The sequence below is a fragment of the Leptodactylus fuscus genome, chromosome 1 (assembly GCF_031893055.1).
Source record: "Leptodactylus fuscus isolate aLepFus1 chromosome 1, aLepFus1.hap2, whole genome shotgun sequence".
Lineage (NCBI taxonomy): Eukaryota > Metazoa > Chordata > Amphibia > Anura > Leptodactylidae > Leptodactylus > Leptodactylus fuscus.
Window position 1 is genome coordinate 73,325,591 of NC_134265.1, and position 14,658 is coordinate 73,340,248.

Sequence of the window (14,658 nt, forward strand, 5' to 3'; positions counted from 1 at the left end):
TGCTGAGCACCATCATATCTATAGATAGTCCAATAGATGCACCATTGCCTTGAAAGCAAAGTTTTTATGAAGATACAAATGAGGGACGAGTGCTCTTTAATGGGGTATAATGACTCTCTTTTATTTTAGTTGGAAAGAGTGGGGTGGCTGTAAGACATGACAACGCCCAAAAGAATTGTGCCAAAACTCTGGTGCAAAGTATGTCAATTAATAGGTGGTGTAAATTTACTAGATGGGCTAAAACTGCACTGACAATCCATTATCAGTTACTGTGAAAAATCTGGTACATTTGAAGATGGTCTGTTCTTTGTTTGCATTAAAAAAAAAATAGGATTATTCAATCTGTGGCATTAAGCATTATTTACAAAACAGCGACATTTTTGAGTGATCTAATGGTTGTGAAAAATGGATTAACATATCTATTAACATGGCCGTTTTGTATCCATTTTTCATTTGTTCCATTTTTGATTGCCGACTGCCATCCATTTTGAATCAGTTTTTGTTTTTGTCGCTGAAAAAATGGATGAATTTCATTGGTCTTTCTTTGACTACATTCATGCTACTGTTATTAATGCCCGTTGTTGTCATCTGTCATAAAGATGACAGCAATGGACATTAACTGTAACAGAGTTATGGATACAGATGGATCCCCCTCTATTCCATTTGTGTCCTTTCCCATTGACTCTGCATGGAAGACTTTCTCTTTTGTCAGAAAAGTAACATAACAGATGGAAGGAAGATTCTTTAACATTGGTGTAAATGCAAGAGGACACCCAAAGGAGGGGGCTCCGTCTATATCTGTCATATCTGTCATTTAATGTTTGTTGTTCTCCTCCTGTGTCGGGTGAGATCAACGGACATTAAATAGTAGTAGTGTAAGCATAGCCTTTTTTATCCCAGTCCATTTTTAATGGCTGTTAAACAGACATCAATCTGTATTACATTTGTTAAAAACATATCCATTGACTTCTATTGGGTCCATGTGTCCGTTGAATTGGACAAAGATAGAGCATGTGGTTTTTTAACATATATGTGACATACATGTGCATGCATGACTTTTACTTCAATTACAAAAGTAAACAAACATAATGAAAGACAGCGTCCATCATGTCGTTTACATTGGTGTCAATGGGAACGGACACAGACTCAGTACGTTGCTGATATCCTATGATGGAAGACAGCAACGGACATTAACAATGGTAGCGTGAACCCAGCCATAGTGTGTCAAAAATAACAGTGTTTTTAAATTAACAAGCAACTAAAAAAAACCCATAAATCTAATAAAGTAAGCAATAAAAGTAAAAAATTTGCTTGCAAAGTGACCCCATACCCAGATGACACCCTGATCACCTTCCTGTCCCTGATAACTAAATTCTTCATTAATACATTTCAGGAATCCTTAGTGAAAACCTTCAAAGGGAAATTATTTTTTAATTTAATTTTTAATAAATGTAAAATTCTAAATGAGGAAAGTTATGAAGTAAACATAAGGGAACCTTCATGTTCAGAAACTTCCCTCTGTCCATCATAGTTTATATTGTCTTACTTTACTAACACTCTCTTGGTTTCTTTGCAGAATCGTGGAGAAAGGTTATTACAGTGAGCGGGATGCTGCTGATGCAGTGAAACAGATTCTAGAAGCTGTTGCTGTGAGTACTTTACACTGGTTCTGCAGTCATGTGCATGTACATTTGTATATAGAATATCAAGCTATTATGGTTAAAATTATTCAATATACTGTGTGTTTAAGTAGCAAAAGATATATGCAGTGTTATATCCTAGTGCAGGTCTGAAGTGGATAAGTACATGGCTAACATTATAGAGAGAATCCTGGGTCATGCATTGCCTCCCACAAGCCCTGTACCCTGTATAACGCAATGTAGTGTATGACCATTGCCTGAAATGTTATATAACATGGCTTGTCATGTTGTTAGAATAGAATAAGAAGGGTAAGTGGCTTGCAGACACCTTTATTCTTCCATGAAAATACTTAGATCATAATTTAGTCTCTCTGAAAAGTTGTCAATTGAAGACATTTATCCTTACACCCTACTACCAGTGACTTGCGAAGCATATAGTAATGTACATGCACAGTAAGGCCTCGTTCACATCTGCATCAGTAATCCATTCAGGGGAGTCCGCACAAAATAGGAGGGAAATCGTGTCTGGTTTTCACTTTTTTTTTCTTTTTTTTTTAAATTTAATAACACAAAGTGCTACTAAAAAACTTTATAAAATAATTTTTCATCTCTGTTACGGTAATTTTATAAGGTGTCATTGGGGGTGGGGTGTCATTGGGGGTGGGGCTATAACCTTTAATAACGGCGTTTTAATGGTGTATTATTTTATTTATTTTTTTAAATTATTTTATTTACATTTTTTTTTTTACTTTTCTATTTTTTTTTTTCAGATTGTGTCCCCATAATGTCAAAAGAGACCTTTGGGGACATCTGATCACTTTTTTTTGTATTAGAGACTGATTTCCCCTGTAACTGGGGCTAGTACATTTAGCCCCAGTTGCAGGAGGAATACAGCCTCCTGCACAGTAGTATATACATCTTATAGAGCTGGTCTGGCTCCTGTAGTACCCAGCAGCTTTTGCAAGACGCTGAGCCCGGCAGATCACGTGACCATCGAATCAGAGGATTACCATATCATGGCGGCTCCCATAGCTATGTATACAGTGCTCATTGAGTACTGTATACACACCAATCGAGAAAGCAGGGAAAGTAATAAACCTTCCCTGCTTTCTCTTCGGGAACTCCAGCTGAAGGTACAGTCGGCTCTCAGTTTCAGCTGCTGCATGATCTCGGTACATCCTGTCAAAACAAGGCAACCACCTACCGGGCGTATATAGTCTATGGTGGTTAACGGGGTTGTCCAACTGATTCTTTAAAAAAAAAAAAGAGAGACTAAGAATTGAACAAGCCAAACTTACCTAGCTAACCCTCCCCCCGCCCACTGCTTCGGGTGTGACACTTCCCAGCTATCCCACTGGTCTACTTCCTGCTCCTTCTTGACACAGGAAATGGCCCTCAGCCAATCACTGTCTGAGGCAAGTCAAGGCTATGCTTGTGATTGCCCAAATTTTCTGTGCATCAAGAGGGATCAGGAAGTAGAGACTCGAAGGGGAGCCATGAAACATAGGAAGAGGAGCAGCAGAGCATCAGTGAGGTGAGCATGACTTATTTCATTATTTTATATCATTTTCAATCTTTGTTCAAAAATTCTACTATTTTTAACTATTAAAGTGGATTTCCAGGTTCCTATTGTCAGATCAGTGATGGTCTGATACTCAGAAAACTGCTAGACAGAGAACAGAGCAGGAAGCTGATAGCTCTGTTCTATATGTATGGGAAAGGACAGACATTGTAGATCACCACCCATTTTCTTGAATGGGCCGTAAACTGTAGTAACTTGGTTTGGTCACTACACAGAGAACAGTGCTGTCTGCTTCCTGCTCCCTTCTCTGACTATTAGCTTATGAAAACAGCTGATCGGTGGGGATGCCAGGTGTAAGTCTGCCACCAATCTTATATTGATGATCTATCCTTCTGGATCTAGAAACAAAATAGGGCAATGACTTTGACAATGACACAGTACATTTGGCAGGCCTCTTAGTGGCACAGGACACTTTCTGCGCTCTGTGATTTTTACACCCTACTTGTTTTTGAATACACTAGCAAATAATAAGCAATATTTCCTGCAGCCGTAAATGTAATTGTAACCGTACGCTCACAGCCCTTACCTTCTAAACAAAATAAAAAATCTGTACGAATGACATTGAGATGATATTATTTTCTCCCAAGAGACAAATCTTTGGAGCTTTAGCCAGGAAGAAGTTTATTTATTGGTCTTTGTTTCATAAGGGTTTATAGCCGGGTGTCTTCAGAGCAGAACAGACCAGCTTCCCTGCTATCTAGAAATAACTCTCCTGGCAGATGAATTATAGGAAGCTCCATTCTTATATGGATTTATATCTTGTCACAACAAGCAATTACAACATCAAGGCATAGTCATTACATTTGTATGTACCTCAGCTCCATTGATTTACAATTTAGCACGTAATGTACCGTAATTAGAAATCCCATCATATAATTATATATCGAGGGTGTCAAATCAATGTTTTGATTGGGTTAAACATGGTAAATATATTACATTACTTCACTTGCATGGTTAATGCTGATCATGCTTTAATATTTTATTAACTGGTGATATATAACCATGTATAGCTGTGATATTGGCCATACCTGTCGATTTCAGCAGGAGCAGCCAACTATATAATGTATATGAGGGCCTCCTGAATGCTCCCCCAGTGCCAGATTTTGGGAAAGATATGGATCAATTTGATAGATTTCCAAAGATATCCAATTCTTCCATTAGCAGGACACATAAGTCGCCACTGAAGGAATGTCTCTATTCAGGCCTGGTTCACGTCTGCATTGGTAATCCGTTTGAAGGAGTCCGCATGGAGACCCCCGGAACAGACTACTGAACGCATTGGCAAGCAGTATACATGAAAGCACACAGACCCCATAGACTATAATAGTTAAGGATAATTTACTTTTTCGTACAAAAATGTCTAAAACTTTTTAAACATATTTATGTTGCTTGTTTTCCGGTTGGATGCTGGATAACAGTTTTCCTTGTACCGAGTGCTATAGTTTAGATAAAGGCGTTTCACAAATAAAGTAACATCTTATATGTCAGGTTTGTTCACTTGTACAATGTTCAGCTATCCCTCTGAGCATTTTTAACTGTAATTTCAGCAGTGGTTTGGCAGATTTATGACAAGCATCATATCAAATTCCCAATACAACTGAAATGTTTTTTGTGTTTATTAGAGGAGTAAGAAAGGATTTGGGATTGATAGATTTTGATTAATTGGGAGCTGACATGTGTGGATTCGCAGACTGACCCAACACTTTTCATCACTTGTCAAACTGTACAATTGTGCCACATGTGGACCAGCTAAAGGATCGTGATTTGAGATATACCCATTCCAAAATTCAAGATTGCGGGTAATGATAAAGCAGGAAACAAAGGAAATTTTACATAATTGTACAAACTCCTCTCCATATACAGTGGATGCCGGCACTTCAGATATCTCTGTGACCATAGTCAGGCCTCATTCACATCTGCATTGGTAATCCGTTCAGAGGAGCCCCCCCAAACACACTACCGAACGCATTGGCAAGCAGTGTGCAGTGAAAGCACACGCACCCCATAGACTGTAATGGGGTCTGTGTGCTTTCCGCACAGTCTCCACACGAGTCATGCGGACAGGAAAGTAGATCATGAAGTACTTTTCTGTCTGCATGTTCCATGTGGAGACTGCGCAGAAAGCACACAGACACCATTATAATCTATGGGGTCCATGTGCTTTCACTGCACACCGCTTGCCAATGCGATTGGTAGTCCGTTCAGGGGGGGTCCCCATGTGGACTCCCCTGAATGGATTACTGATGCAGATGTGAACGAGGCCTTAGTGTTATGTAAAACCAGGGATCTTACATATTGCAATATTGCAGTATATTGTATGAGTCACTAAATCCCCTACAGTACAAATAACCTAGACAGTCTCCTTTTTTTCCCTAGAATACATATAAACATTCAGTAATAGAAAACAAACTAGTGTTCTAAAATGCCCAAAGTATAAACATATGAAAACATTTCTCTCATTTTCTGGACTTGTTAGTAGGAATAAAAAAAAATCAAATAAAAATAGCCATTTTTTTAACCACTTTACCCTAAAATTAACCACTTTATCAACAATTATACTTTGGCCAAAATGGTATCAACGAAAACTACAAGAAAGAAAAGATTCCTTACATAGATTGTACATGACAATATAAAAAAAAGTTACGTATTTCACAAAAAAGCAATGCAAAGAAATTTTTGTAATTTTAAGATTTTTATTTTTTTATATGTACCAAAACATGAAAAAAAAACCTACAGACTATAAGAGGATGTCCAATTATGCATTTTTTTTAAATCCAGGTTCACCCCATTCTGAATTTTTTCCAGCTTCCCAGCACATTGTACAGAATTTTAAATAGTGAAATAAGAAGTACAGATTGTCTCACAAAGAATAGGCCCTAATATATAAAAAATGCAAATAAATAAATTAAAAAATGACTTTTGGAAAGCAGGAAGTAAAAAACGAAAACACAAAAAGAAAATGGCTGGAAAGGATTAATGGGTTGTAAAATACATAAAATTAACATCGTATTTGAGAAGACCATCCCTATGGATTGTCTCAGAAGGGTTCTACACTATATACAGTTCATAATTTCTTTATAACATGGCAGGATTTCATTCATTATTGCATAGATCTAAATTTACACTTTCCATTGAGTGAAGCGCTATGACATTTAATGACTGAAATGACAATGAACCTCTACCGTGATATAATGGACTTCTGGAGAATTTCATTTGACTGATATATAACTAAAAGGTCAACTGCTGTTCCAGGACAAAATATACAGGCTTGGGAGTACAAGTCAAGGTTTGTGGCTAGAGGCTTACTAGTCTGATTGTAATATGTATAGGCAGTAGCTGTTGGACAGTGTGAAAAACTATCCGTCCGGTCAGCAAAAAGAGAATAGTAAATGTGTTAGGAAATATTTGCTGCCAAACAGGTTCGCAACTTTAACTCAGTGACCTCTGTTCCTGAGATATAGCCTCTTTGTCTATATGTAAATGAGCTCTTAGGTGCAACAAGGGGGTTGACTTTGCTACAAAGAGGTAAATGGCAATGCTCTTGATGCTATAAATAGCTAATTTGCATATTGATAAAATATGCCTCAGCATCATAGGCACTGATTCACAGGTGGGTGGGATACAGACAGTTCTCCCTGGTTCTGCCAATCTCATTATAAAAATTGCAACCAGATCACAGAATCCACGAGAAGAGGGGCCCTTACTCTGGTTCTGTTCCTGGTAGAGCAGGAAGTCATTGTCTTCCTGCTCTACCACTCTCTGACTTGTAGGCCGCAAGTCACATTAGACAGGCAGTCAAAGGTAAATATTAGTACAGTACTTACCTCTCTCCTCTACAACCTCTCTCATTCTTTCCTGCTCCAGATGCACATGACATCTCAGCAGAGCACCACAAGCAGAGAAAGAGCGTGGTCAGAAAGGTAATACTATGGTACTAGGTTGAGTTAATTTCTGAGTTAAAAATATTGTAACTTTACTAGGATCGGCCTTCAATAGGCCATTAGTGGAGTTTTACACCAAACACTCCCATGGATCAGACAATCACAGCAGCACAGACAATTGAGCAGGAAGCAGACAGCTCTATGCCCTGAGAAGTGGCTGAACTGAGTCAGTGCAACTTAGTGAAGGAGAACTAATCCACACATTACATGGATGCCAGCAAAATCGCAAAGTGGCAAAGGTCATTTACCTATAATGCAACTGTCTAAGAAAGCCAATCAAGTACCAATCTAGTAATCTAGTGAAACCATTCAATGTAGTAGTGTAGTGGCAGAGAAAAGAAATCATTGGTGAACTCTGTCATGTCATTTTCATCAAGGGACCCATCTGGATTTTTTTGTGCAATGGGAATTAGCCAGAATCCCATCCATTTTGCAGGAACTGGAATACACTTATGTTTTTTTGTCGTGGCCAAAACATTGCGTATTCTCACTGTAAGATAGTCTAAAGTAGGCAACCCCTTGGATCTTGACTTGTGGAGTAAAAAAGTGATCTTTTTGGATACCAACCTAGTGCCAGTAGAATCCGCTTATTTTATAGCACGAAAACATGGATTCTTGGACTTCTTAGGTGCTGTTCACATTTATGCTAATCTTTACTTATCTTTTTCCACCGTTCTGCAGTCATGTTTGGAACAATGAAAATTTACATTAAGTGCTGAATCTGTTACTTGATAGACTATAATGGGTCTGTCGGGTTTCCATCATGGTGTTCATGATTGTACTGGACAAAATGGCACAGCATGCTTCGCTATTTTGTCTGTTATTATGGGCAGAATCTGCTACAGGGGCTCCTGACAGACTAAAACAGATGTGAACACAGCCTTATGGGATACAACCAGAAGAATGATCGTGTACAAGGTTTATTCAGCGACTCAGTTTTGTGCTTTGATTCATTTTGGTTTTTATGGGTTGTTGCAGTCATCATCCAGAAATTGCCTTTGTTCTAAAACATTTGAAAAGTTTAGCTGGCTATGTCACTGAGCTCCAAGATATTACATAGACAGTATTAGCCTTTGCTCTCGGAAGGATGCAAGTTTCTTTTCATTATCCTTAAGGCAGTGACATCTCTATAGCGCAGGGTATTTCATATCACCTTCTATTACTAGATGTCTATATCATTATCATTTGACATACTTTTTACTGGGTTGTCTGAAATGTTGCCATGAGAGGATAGGGATTACTCATCTCACGAACTATGTCTGCGGCTGCCACTGAGAGCAGAATATACGCTTCTGTTAGAAAAGACCTATTCATTATATGCTTTCTACTCATTTGACATCATCTAAAACATACCTGGAACTTCATTATGGTGTCTTAGAAAGCAAGATACACAAATTCTATGTGTCGTGGGTAAAACTTTTTTTTTGTTTGTGCTACCCAAATTATTAGTGCATCTTTTATCGGTGATACATGTGGCTGTATGTCAATATTATTTTTATTTTTGCAGTTTTTTTCTTTCTTTTTTTTCTGGATTAATGTAATAAAATTGGGACGGGAGGGGTAATGTCTTTCAATAGTGAGAGATGGTGCAGGGACTTATTAGATCTTACATGCCCATCTAAGATTTTTTTGGTATGGAATATACAATAAGATCTCATTAGTGAAAAAAAAGAATTTGCTCACAGTGCCACCTATGAAATAGTAACTCCCTATAGATTAAGGCTGGTCTTACATGTCCGCAAATGGTCCGCAATTGCGGGTTTTCAATTGCGGACACATTATATTCAGTGTGGCCTCTTACACCCCCGGATATTTTATCCATGGTGTGCTGGACCGTGACCGAGGTCCGCACTGAACAGAGCAGGTCTGCAAAGGCCATGAATTCATGGCACTGTACGGACTCGCCCATAGAACTTTATGGGAGCATGCGGCAGTACATGGGCGAAGGCAATGTCTATGTTGCTGATTAACAACTAGCATTGCTGATCAGCCACTTGCAGACCATAAAACCTTTGTAGGGCATTTTAATATTACTACTTTTTTCTATTGACGATTTTCTTTGTAACTGGAGTTTATACATTAGTCCCAGTCACAAGAGGTATACAGCTTCCTAATATACAATGCAGAGCAGCTCCTGTAGTTCCCTGCCTGCTGGGTATGGCGATCATAGCGATGACTCATTGAGCAACCGCTTTCTTCTCTTTGAGATGTCTCATGGTCAGCACAATTGTTGGCGCAATTTGCAACAGAATTCCGACGCTCTTGACTTGGTAAATTTATCCCATTGTACTTGGATAACATAGTGAAGTATCATACAATAGTATAATTTTTTTTTTTTTTTTTTTTTAAATGTAGCTTGTGAGCCCACATTGTACATTTTTTCCCTATCAGTATGTCTTTTGGTAATATGGGATGGAGGTCCATGCAAACACGAGGAGAACATACAAACTCCTTGCAGATGGTTTTTTGCCCTTGGTGGGATTTGAACACCAGGAACCCAGCGCTGCAAGGCTATAGTGCTAACCACTGAGCCACCGTGTGGCCCCACAATAATATAACATATTTTGTTACATCATTACAACCCTTTTTAGATGAAGCTGACCTGGGATTTCTCTAAATGTCACTAGTCTCATTTCAGAAACCTTTTACATACAGCCATTATTATAGTTTTCTTTTTTTCACTTTGTGAGCTGCTGGGTCTGCTCCAAACAGGTTTACTACATCGCCCAAAACTACGAAGTTGTCCCAAGGTTCAAAATTTAAAATTATTGCCAAATTTCCTGAATTTTGCTGACTTATATACTGTAAATGTCACTATGTCACTGAGCTACTGAAATGTTCTCCCTGCAAGGGTCACTAAATATTCTAGTTTTTCCATTGTGAAATGAATATGATCCTTTTTTTCCCCTAGTATTTACATGAAAATGGGATTGTTCACCGAGATCTCAAGCCTGAAAATCTGCTCTATGCTACACCAGCTCCAGATGCTCCACTGAAAATTGGTAAGCATGTCCTAAAACCTTCAGCAATGACCATGTGTATGGTAATGTCAAATATACGGTATACTTTCTCCATACTGACAAACATCTACACAGCTGGTTATATACTGTTGCTTTCATTAGGACTTGTCAAGTTGTTCTGATATTATTTTCCTCTAGTCTCCTCATGTGTTCGGCTTCAGTATAATTTTCCTATGTTTTGTAGTAATCAATCAGTCCCATAGATATTAATGGACTTGTTTCTGTATCATATGCATAAATTACTGTACGCCCTGTTCAGAGGACTGGGTTAGTTACAACATTTTTGTAAAAATTTTACTGGTGTCAATAAACCATAATTTTTTGTTGTATTGATTGCAACTTACCGCTTTACCTTGTATGATTAAAAAAAAAATAGAAAAATAATGAAGGACCCTCTTCAATACTCCATCCAGGCAAACCAAACAAATTATTTGACCCTACTTGACTTACATTTCAGATATGGCTCTGCTTTGTGCAGTCAAGAAGGAGCAGCCGCAGGAATTACTGATGACTTCTTGAGCGGCTTATATCACCTAGAGTGGACATACCACAGCTAAACTGTGTGAAAACCATCTGCCTTGTATGACTCTAAATATAGTCTTTATCTTTTCATAGATTCATAGATTTTTGAACAATTTCCCAACATCAAGAACAATAGTGAAGTATGCCACATTATTTCCAATGGTTTCTGGCACTGAAAATTAGAACTGCAATAGGCAGGATAAAAATATGTGGAAAAGTAACTAGCACATAACATATAAAAATGGCTATTATAATAATAAAATATAATATTTTTAGCACACAAGGGTATTGGGGGAGATTTATTTAACTAAATGTATTAGAATTTTAGATCACTTTGGAAGAAAAACTTACGTACATGTCTTCTGCTAAATATCTGTTTTTGGTACACTTTTTATGTCTTACCAAATAATTTAGAAAAGTGTTTAGACAAGCAGTACTTCTCAGTTAACATCAAAATTGGGCCAAGATGTTAAAATATTAATTGAAAGAGGTAGCATACGGATAATAAAAATATCTAACTGCATATGCATCCTAAGTGTATACGCCCAATAGTAGTCTACCATGTCAAGCAAGATATGTTAAGCCTATCTCACACTGTGAGCCATTGTCATAAACTTGTCAAATTTTCTTCCAACCTGGTCTGTTTTCATGCTGTCTAAATTTAAGGGGACTATGCAAGTAGAAATTACTTTTTTAATGTTAAACATACATTTTTTAACAAATTTCCATATCATTTCCAGATTTTAAAAATATCTGGGAATCTTGCAGTTTTCCATTGGACACTAAGTGTACTTTCTATTTTAAGCTTTTTTTCATCAATTACCCAAAAAGCATGACTACAACAACAAGTATCATCTATAGATAGACAACACAGGCTCTACCATTCACAATAGGTGATGGGTCACATCTCACCTCTTTCCGCTCCCTTCAAACTTAACAGAGCATGTCTATAAAATTCCATAGACTATAGTGAAGATGGCTTTCCCCATAACCAAATAATAATAAAAACAAAATAAAAAATAATCTTTCACTAATGCATTTTAATTTGTAAATTATAACTAGGAGATTCATTCACCCTTTAAAACAGTAAAAAAAAAATTATCTCCATCAAACAGGATTATTCCCATTTCAAGGATCCTATCTATACTGCTAGCTTATGTAAAATCAAGAGCTTTCCTAAATACATTGCTTTAACAATGCTGCTTCATTTCATTGCTTACACATTGTTGTCAAGGCGCCCGGCCTGTTATCTGTTCTTAGGTCAGATGACGTGACTCACTCCCTAAGAGCTGTTATTTACTGCTCTTCAGTCCAGGCATTCAGGTCAACTAATTGCAGTTTGCTGATAAAGGCCCAGACAGTGTTTTATCTCTCTATTTCAATACAAACATTACATTAAGTTTTTGCTACAAATCCATTGTCAGCATGGAGCATGTAAGATTTCTCCAACCCTGTATAATGTAATACACATTTACTGTACATTTTATTTGATCTGCATGATTATAAAGATTATTGTAAATTTCTAGTAATCATAATAAATCATCTCATGTGTAAAGGAAAAGTCTATATCTACTGAGATACTTCATAATTTGCTGTTCATCAAACAGTCACAAGCATGCCTACCAACTTGTTGAGATGGGAAAAAGTTTAAGTTCAGGAAAACACTGGCATACGTAATTGTGTAGCTGGCTTACTGTCCATTCTTAATCACTGGTGTCCCTGAGATCTCTGCCTTTATATGGTTACCGTAACATTAACGTGAGTAATTATGGGCAGGGATTTCTGTCGTGCCTCTACATAGAGGAACCATCCACGAGGCTGAGAGAATACAATGAATGTTTTCTCGGTCCCTTTCCCGGTAAGATGCCACAAGTGGTTAACACAGAAGGGACAGAGTTAGTAAGAATGCAATAAAAGATTTAATGTTTGACAATAAATGGCTTAATTATAAAGTGGAATGTTAATGACTGCTGCTTTGTTAATTGGCAGTAAATTTAATAGGCTAAGCTGGAGAACATCTTTTACAGCTGCAAAATGTTCCAGTAATAGTACAACATCTGTGAGACGAAAAAGTCTCTTACAAGTTAATCTTACAAAAAGTAACAGCATACACAAAAACATGAAAGAACGTGAACTTCACCCAGATAGATAGATAGATAGATAGATAGATAGAAAACATCTTGTAACAGGATATCTGAATAAACCATGTTGTTTCGAAAATCTGGTGGTCTTGTGACACACATATAGGGACATGTCAAGATTAAAGGTAGAGAAATAAACAGACTAATATGATTTTTAAAAGTGCGTAAATCTTTCAAATGATCCTACCAAATCCTGTGTCCAAATGTAGCATGAACCTAGCATTAGCTATGTGATTTCAGAGCTGGAACTATGACATTTATTACATTTTTCCTCAATATTGGTCTATTACATAATGCTGCATTTTACAGGACAATGCATGAGACAATGTAAAAGAATTTCTTACTCGCTAACAGTATCCTAAGGGGATAAATATGCAGCCGGCTATCACTTGATTAGTAAATGGTTTAAGATTGCTTAAGAAAGTGCAGCTGGCCTCTACAATCTTTGTATCTGTGGTTAGAAATAGTCTCTGGGCTACAGAAACACTGATTTTAAAAGGTTTCTATTGTGAAGCAAATAAAAGATATGCCATTAAAAAAATAAAGTGTTGCTAAGCACGACTATTGTTGGCATGCATCGTCTATAGAACATTTTATGCAGAGTTAACAATACAGACTATTCAGTGATTGTCTCATTGATATTCAAGCTTTGTTATCTGTATTGAAATCAAGATTGGTTAGCCAGAAGGAAGAGCAGAAAATACTTCCCATTTGCACATGCCAGCAGGATGAAATACAAATTTCGCCCAAAATGCTCTTTTCTCAGAATTCTGTATAGTCACAGTCTATTTAAGAGCCCTCACTTGATAAAAGTATTAGTTGAACTGCTTTTGTGAGATGTACTTGCTAAGTATTTAGAAAGCAGTATCTACTGCAGGGTAAACAATGTGTATCTGCTTCCATTTTCTTGTATTGCCAACGGCTTCCAAACTAACCAGTACAAAAAGTACCAACATATGGTTATCCAAAGACAAGATTGTTAACTCTCAATTTACATACCGTAAACTTCATGGGTCAGAAGGAATCCTTTGTCATATCTAATTTTTCAAGAGGCCTCGTAACGTGACTTGTGATATAAGCTAAACTAGAAAGTCTCCTTCCAGAAAGAAACGCCTCCCATCTTCAGACGGCTCTTTCATATCTTTTGCCTCTCATCCGGTTAGCTACGTGAAAGGCTATAGGTGTGACTCAGTAGATGTGCTTTGTCTCATTGAAGAGGCCACCATGTCAGCTTAGGGAGATTTACGAGCTATAGTTACTCTCCTAAAAATTCTGGGAAAAGGTATGCAAATTATTAATTATTATTGATCATTATTAGTTATTATTAGTTATTATTATTGATAATTATTGATAATTATTAATAATGATACATTTTATTTATATAGCGCCAACATATTCCGCAGCACTGTTAAATTTGTAGGGTTCAAGTACAGACAAAAAGATACATTACAAAGAAATAGTCACTTCACACAATGGGACTGAGGGCCCTGCTCGCAAGAGCTTACAATCTATGCGGTAGAGGGTGTGACACAAGAGGTAGCAGGGGCGGCATCAGAGATAGCATTGCTTATACAATGGTCAGACAGTTTTGTAATAGAGGTGACTGTCATTACACAAACATAAAACTGTATGAGCCATCACCTGTGTCTTTTAATGTGCATATTGTGCCTGGACATATAAAGTTAGTCTGAAATGGCATCATATTGTGTGGGGTAATGGGGAAGCTTTAACAATAAAGGGTTCATTTTATGGCTTCTACGTATGGTACAGAAGGGTTTACATTAAGAATTGTGATAGGCCTGTCTAAAAAGA

The 14,658-nt window shown here is 37.3% G+C and overlaps 1 protein-coding gene across 2 annotated transcripts in view; it reads left to right on the forward strand.

Annotated features, from left to right (window-relative positions):
* The window catches only part of CAMK4 (calcium/calmodulin dependent protein kinase IV), a 173,725-nt gene that overhangs the window by 123,997 nt on the left and 35,070 nt on the right, over positions 1-14,658 (forward strand). For both annotated transcript variants that reach the window (XM_075272257.1, XM_075272258.1), the window contains 2 exons: positions 1,577-1,649; positions 10,075-10,165. In XM_075272257.1, the coding sequence (XP_075128358.1) occupies positions 1,577-1,649; positions 10,075-10,165 (164 nt within the window). The remainder of the gene's footprint in view (positions 1-1,576; positions 1,650-10,074; positions 10,166-14,658) is intronic.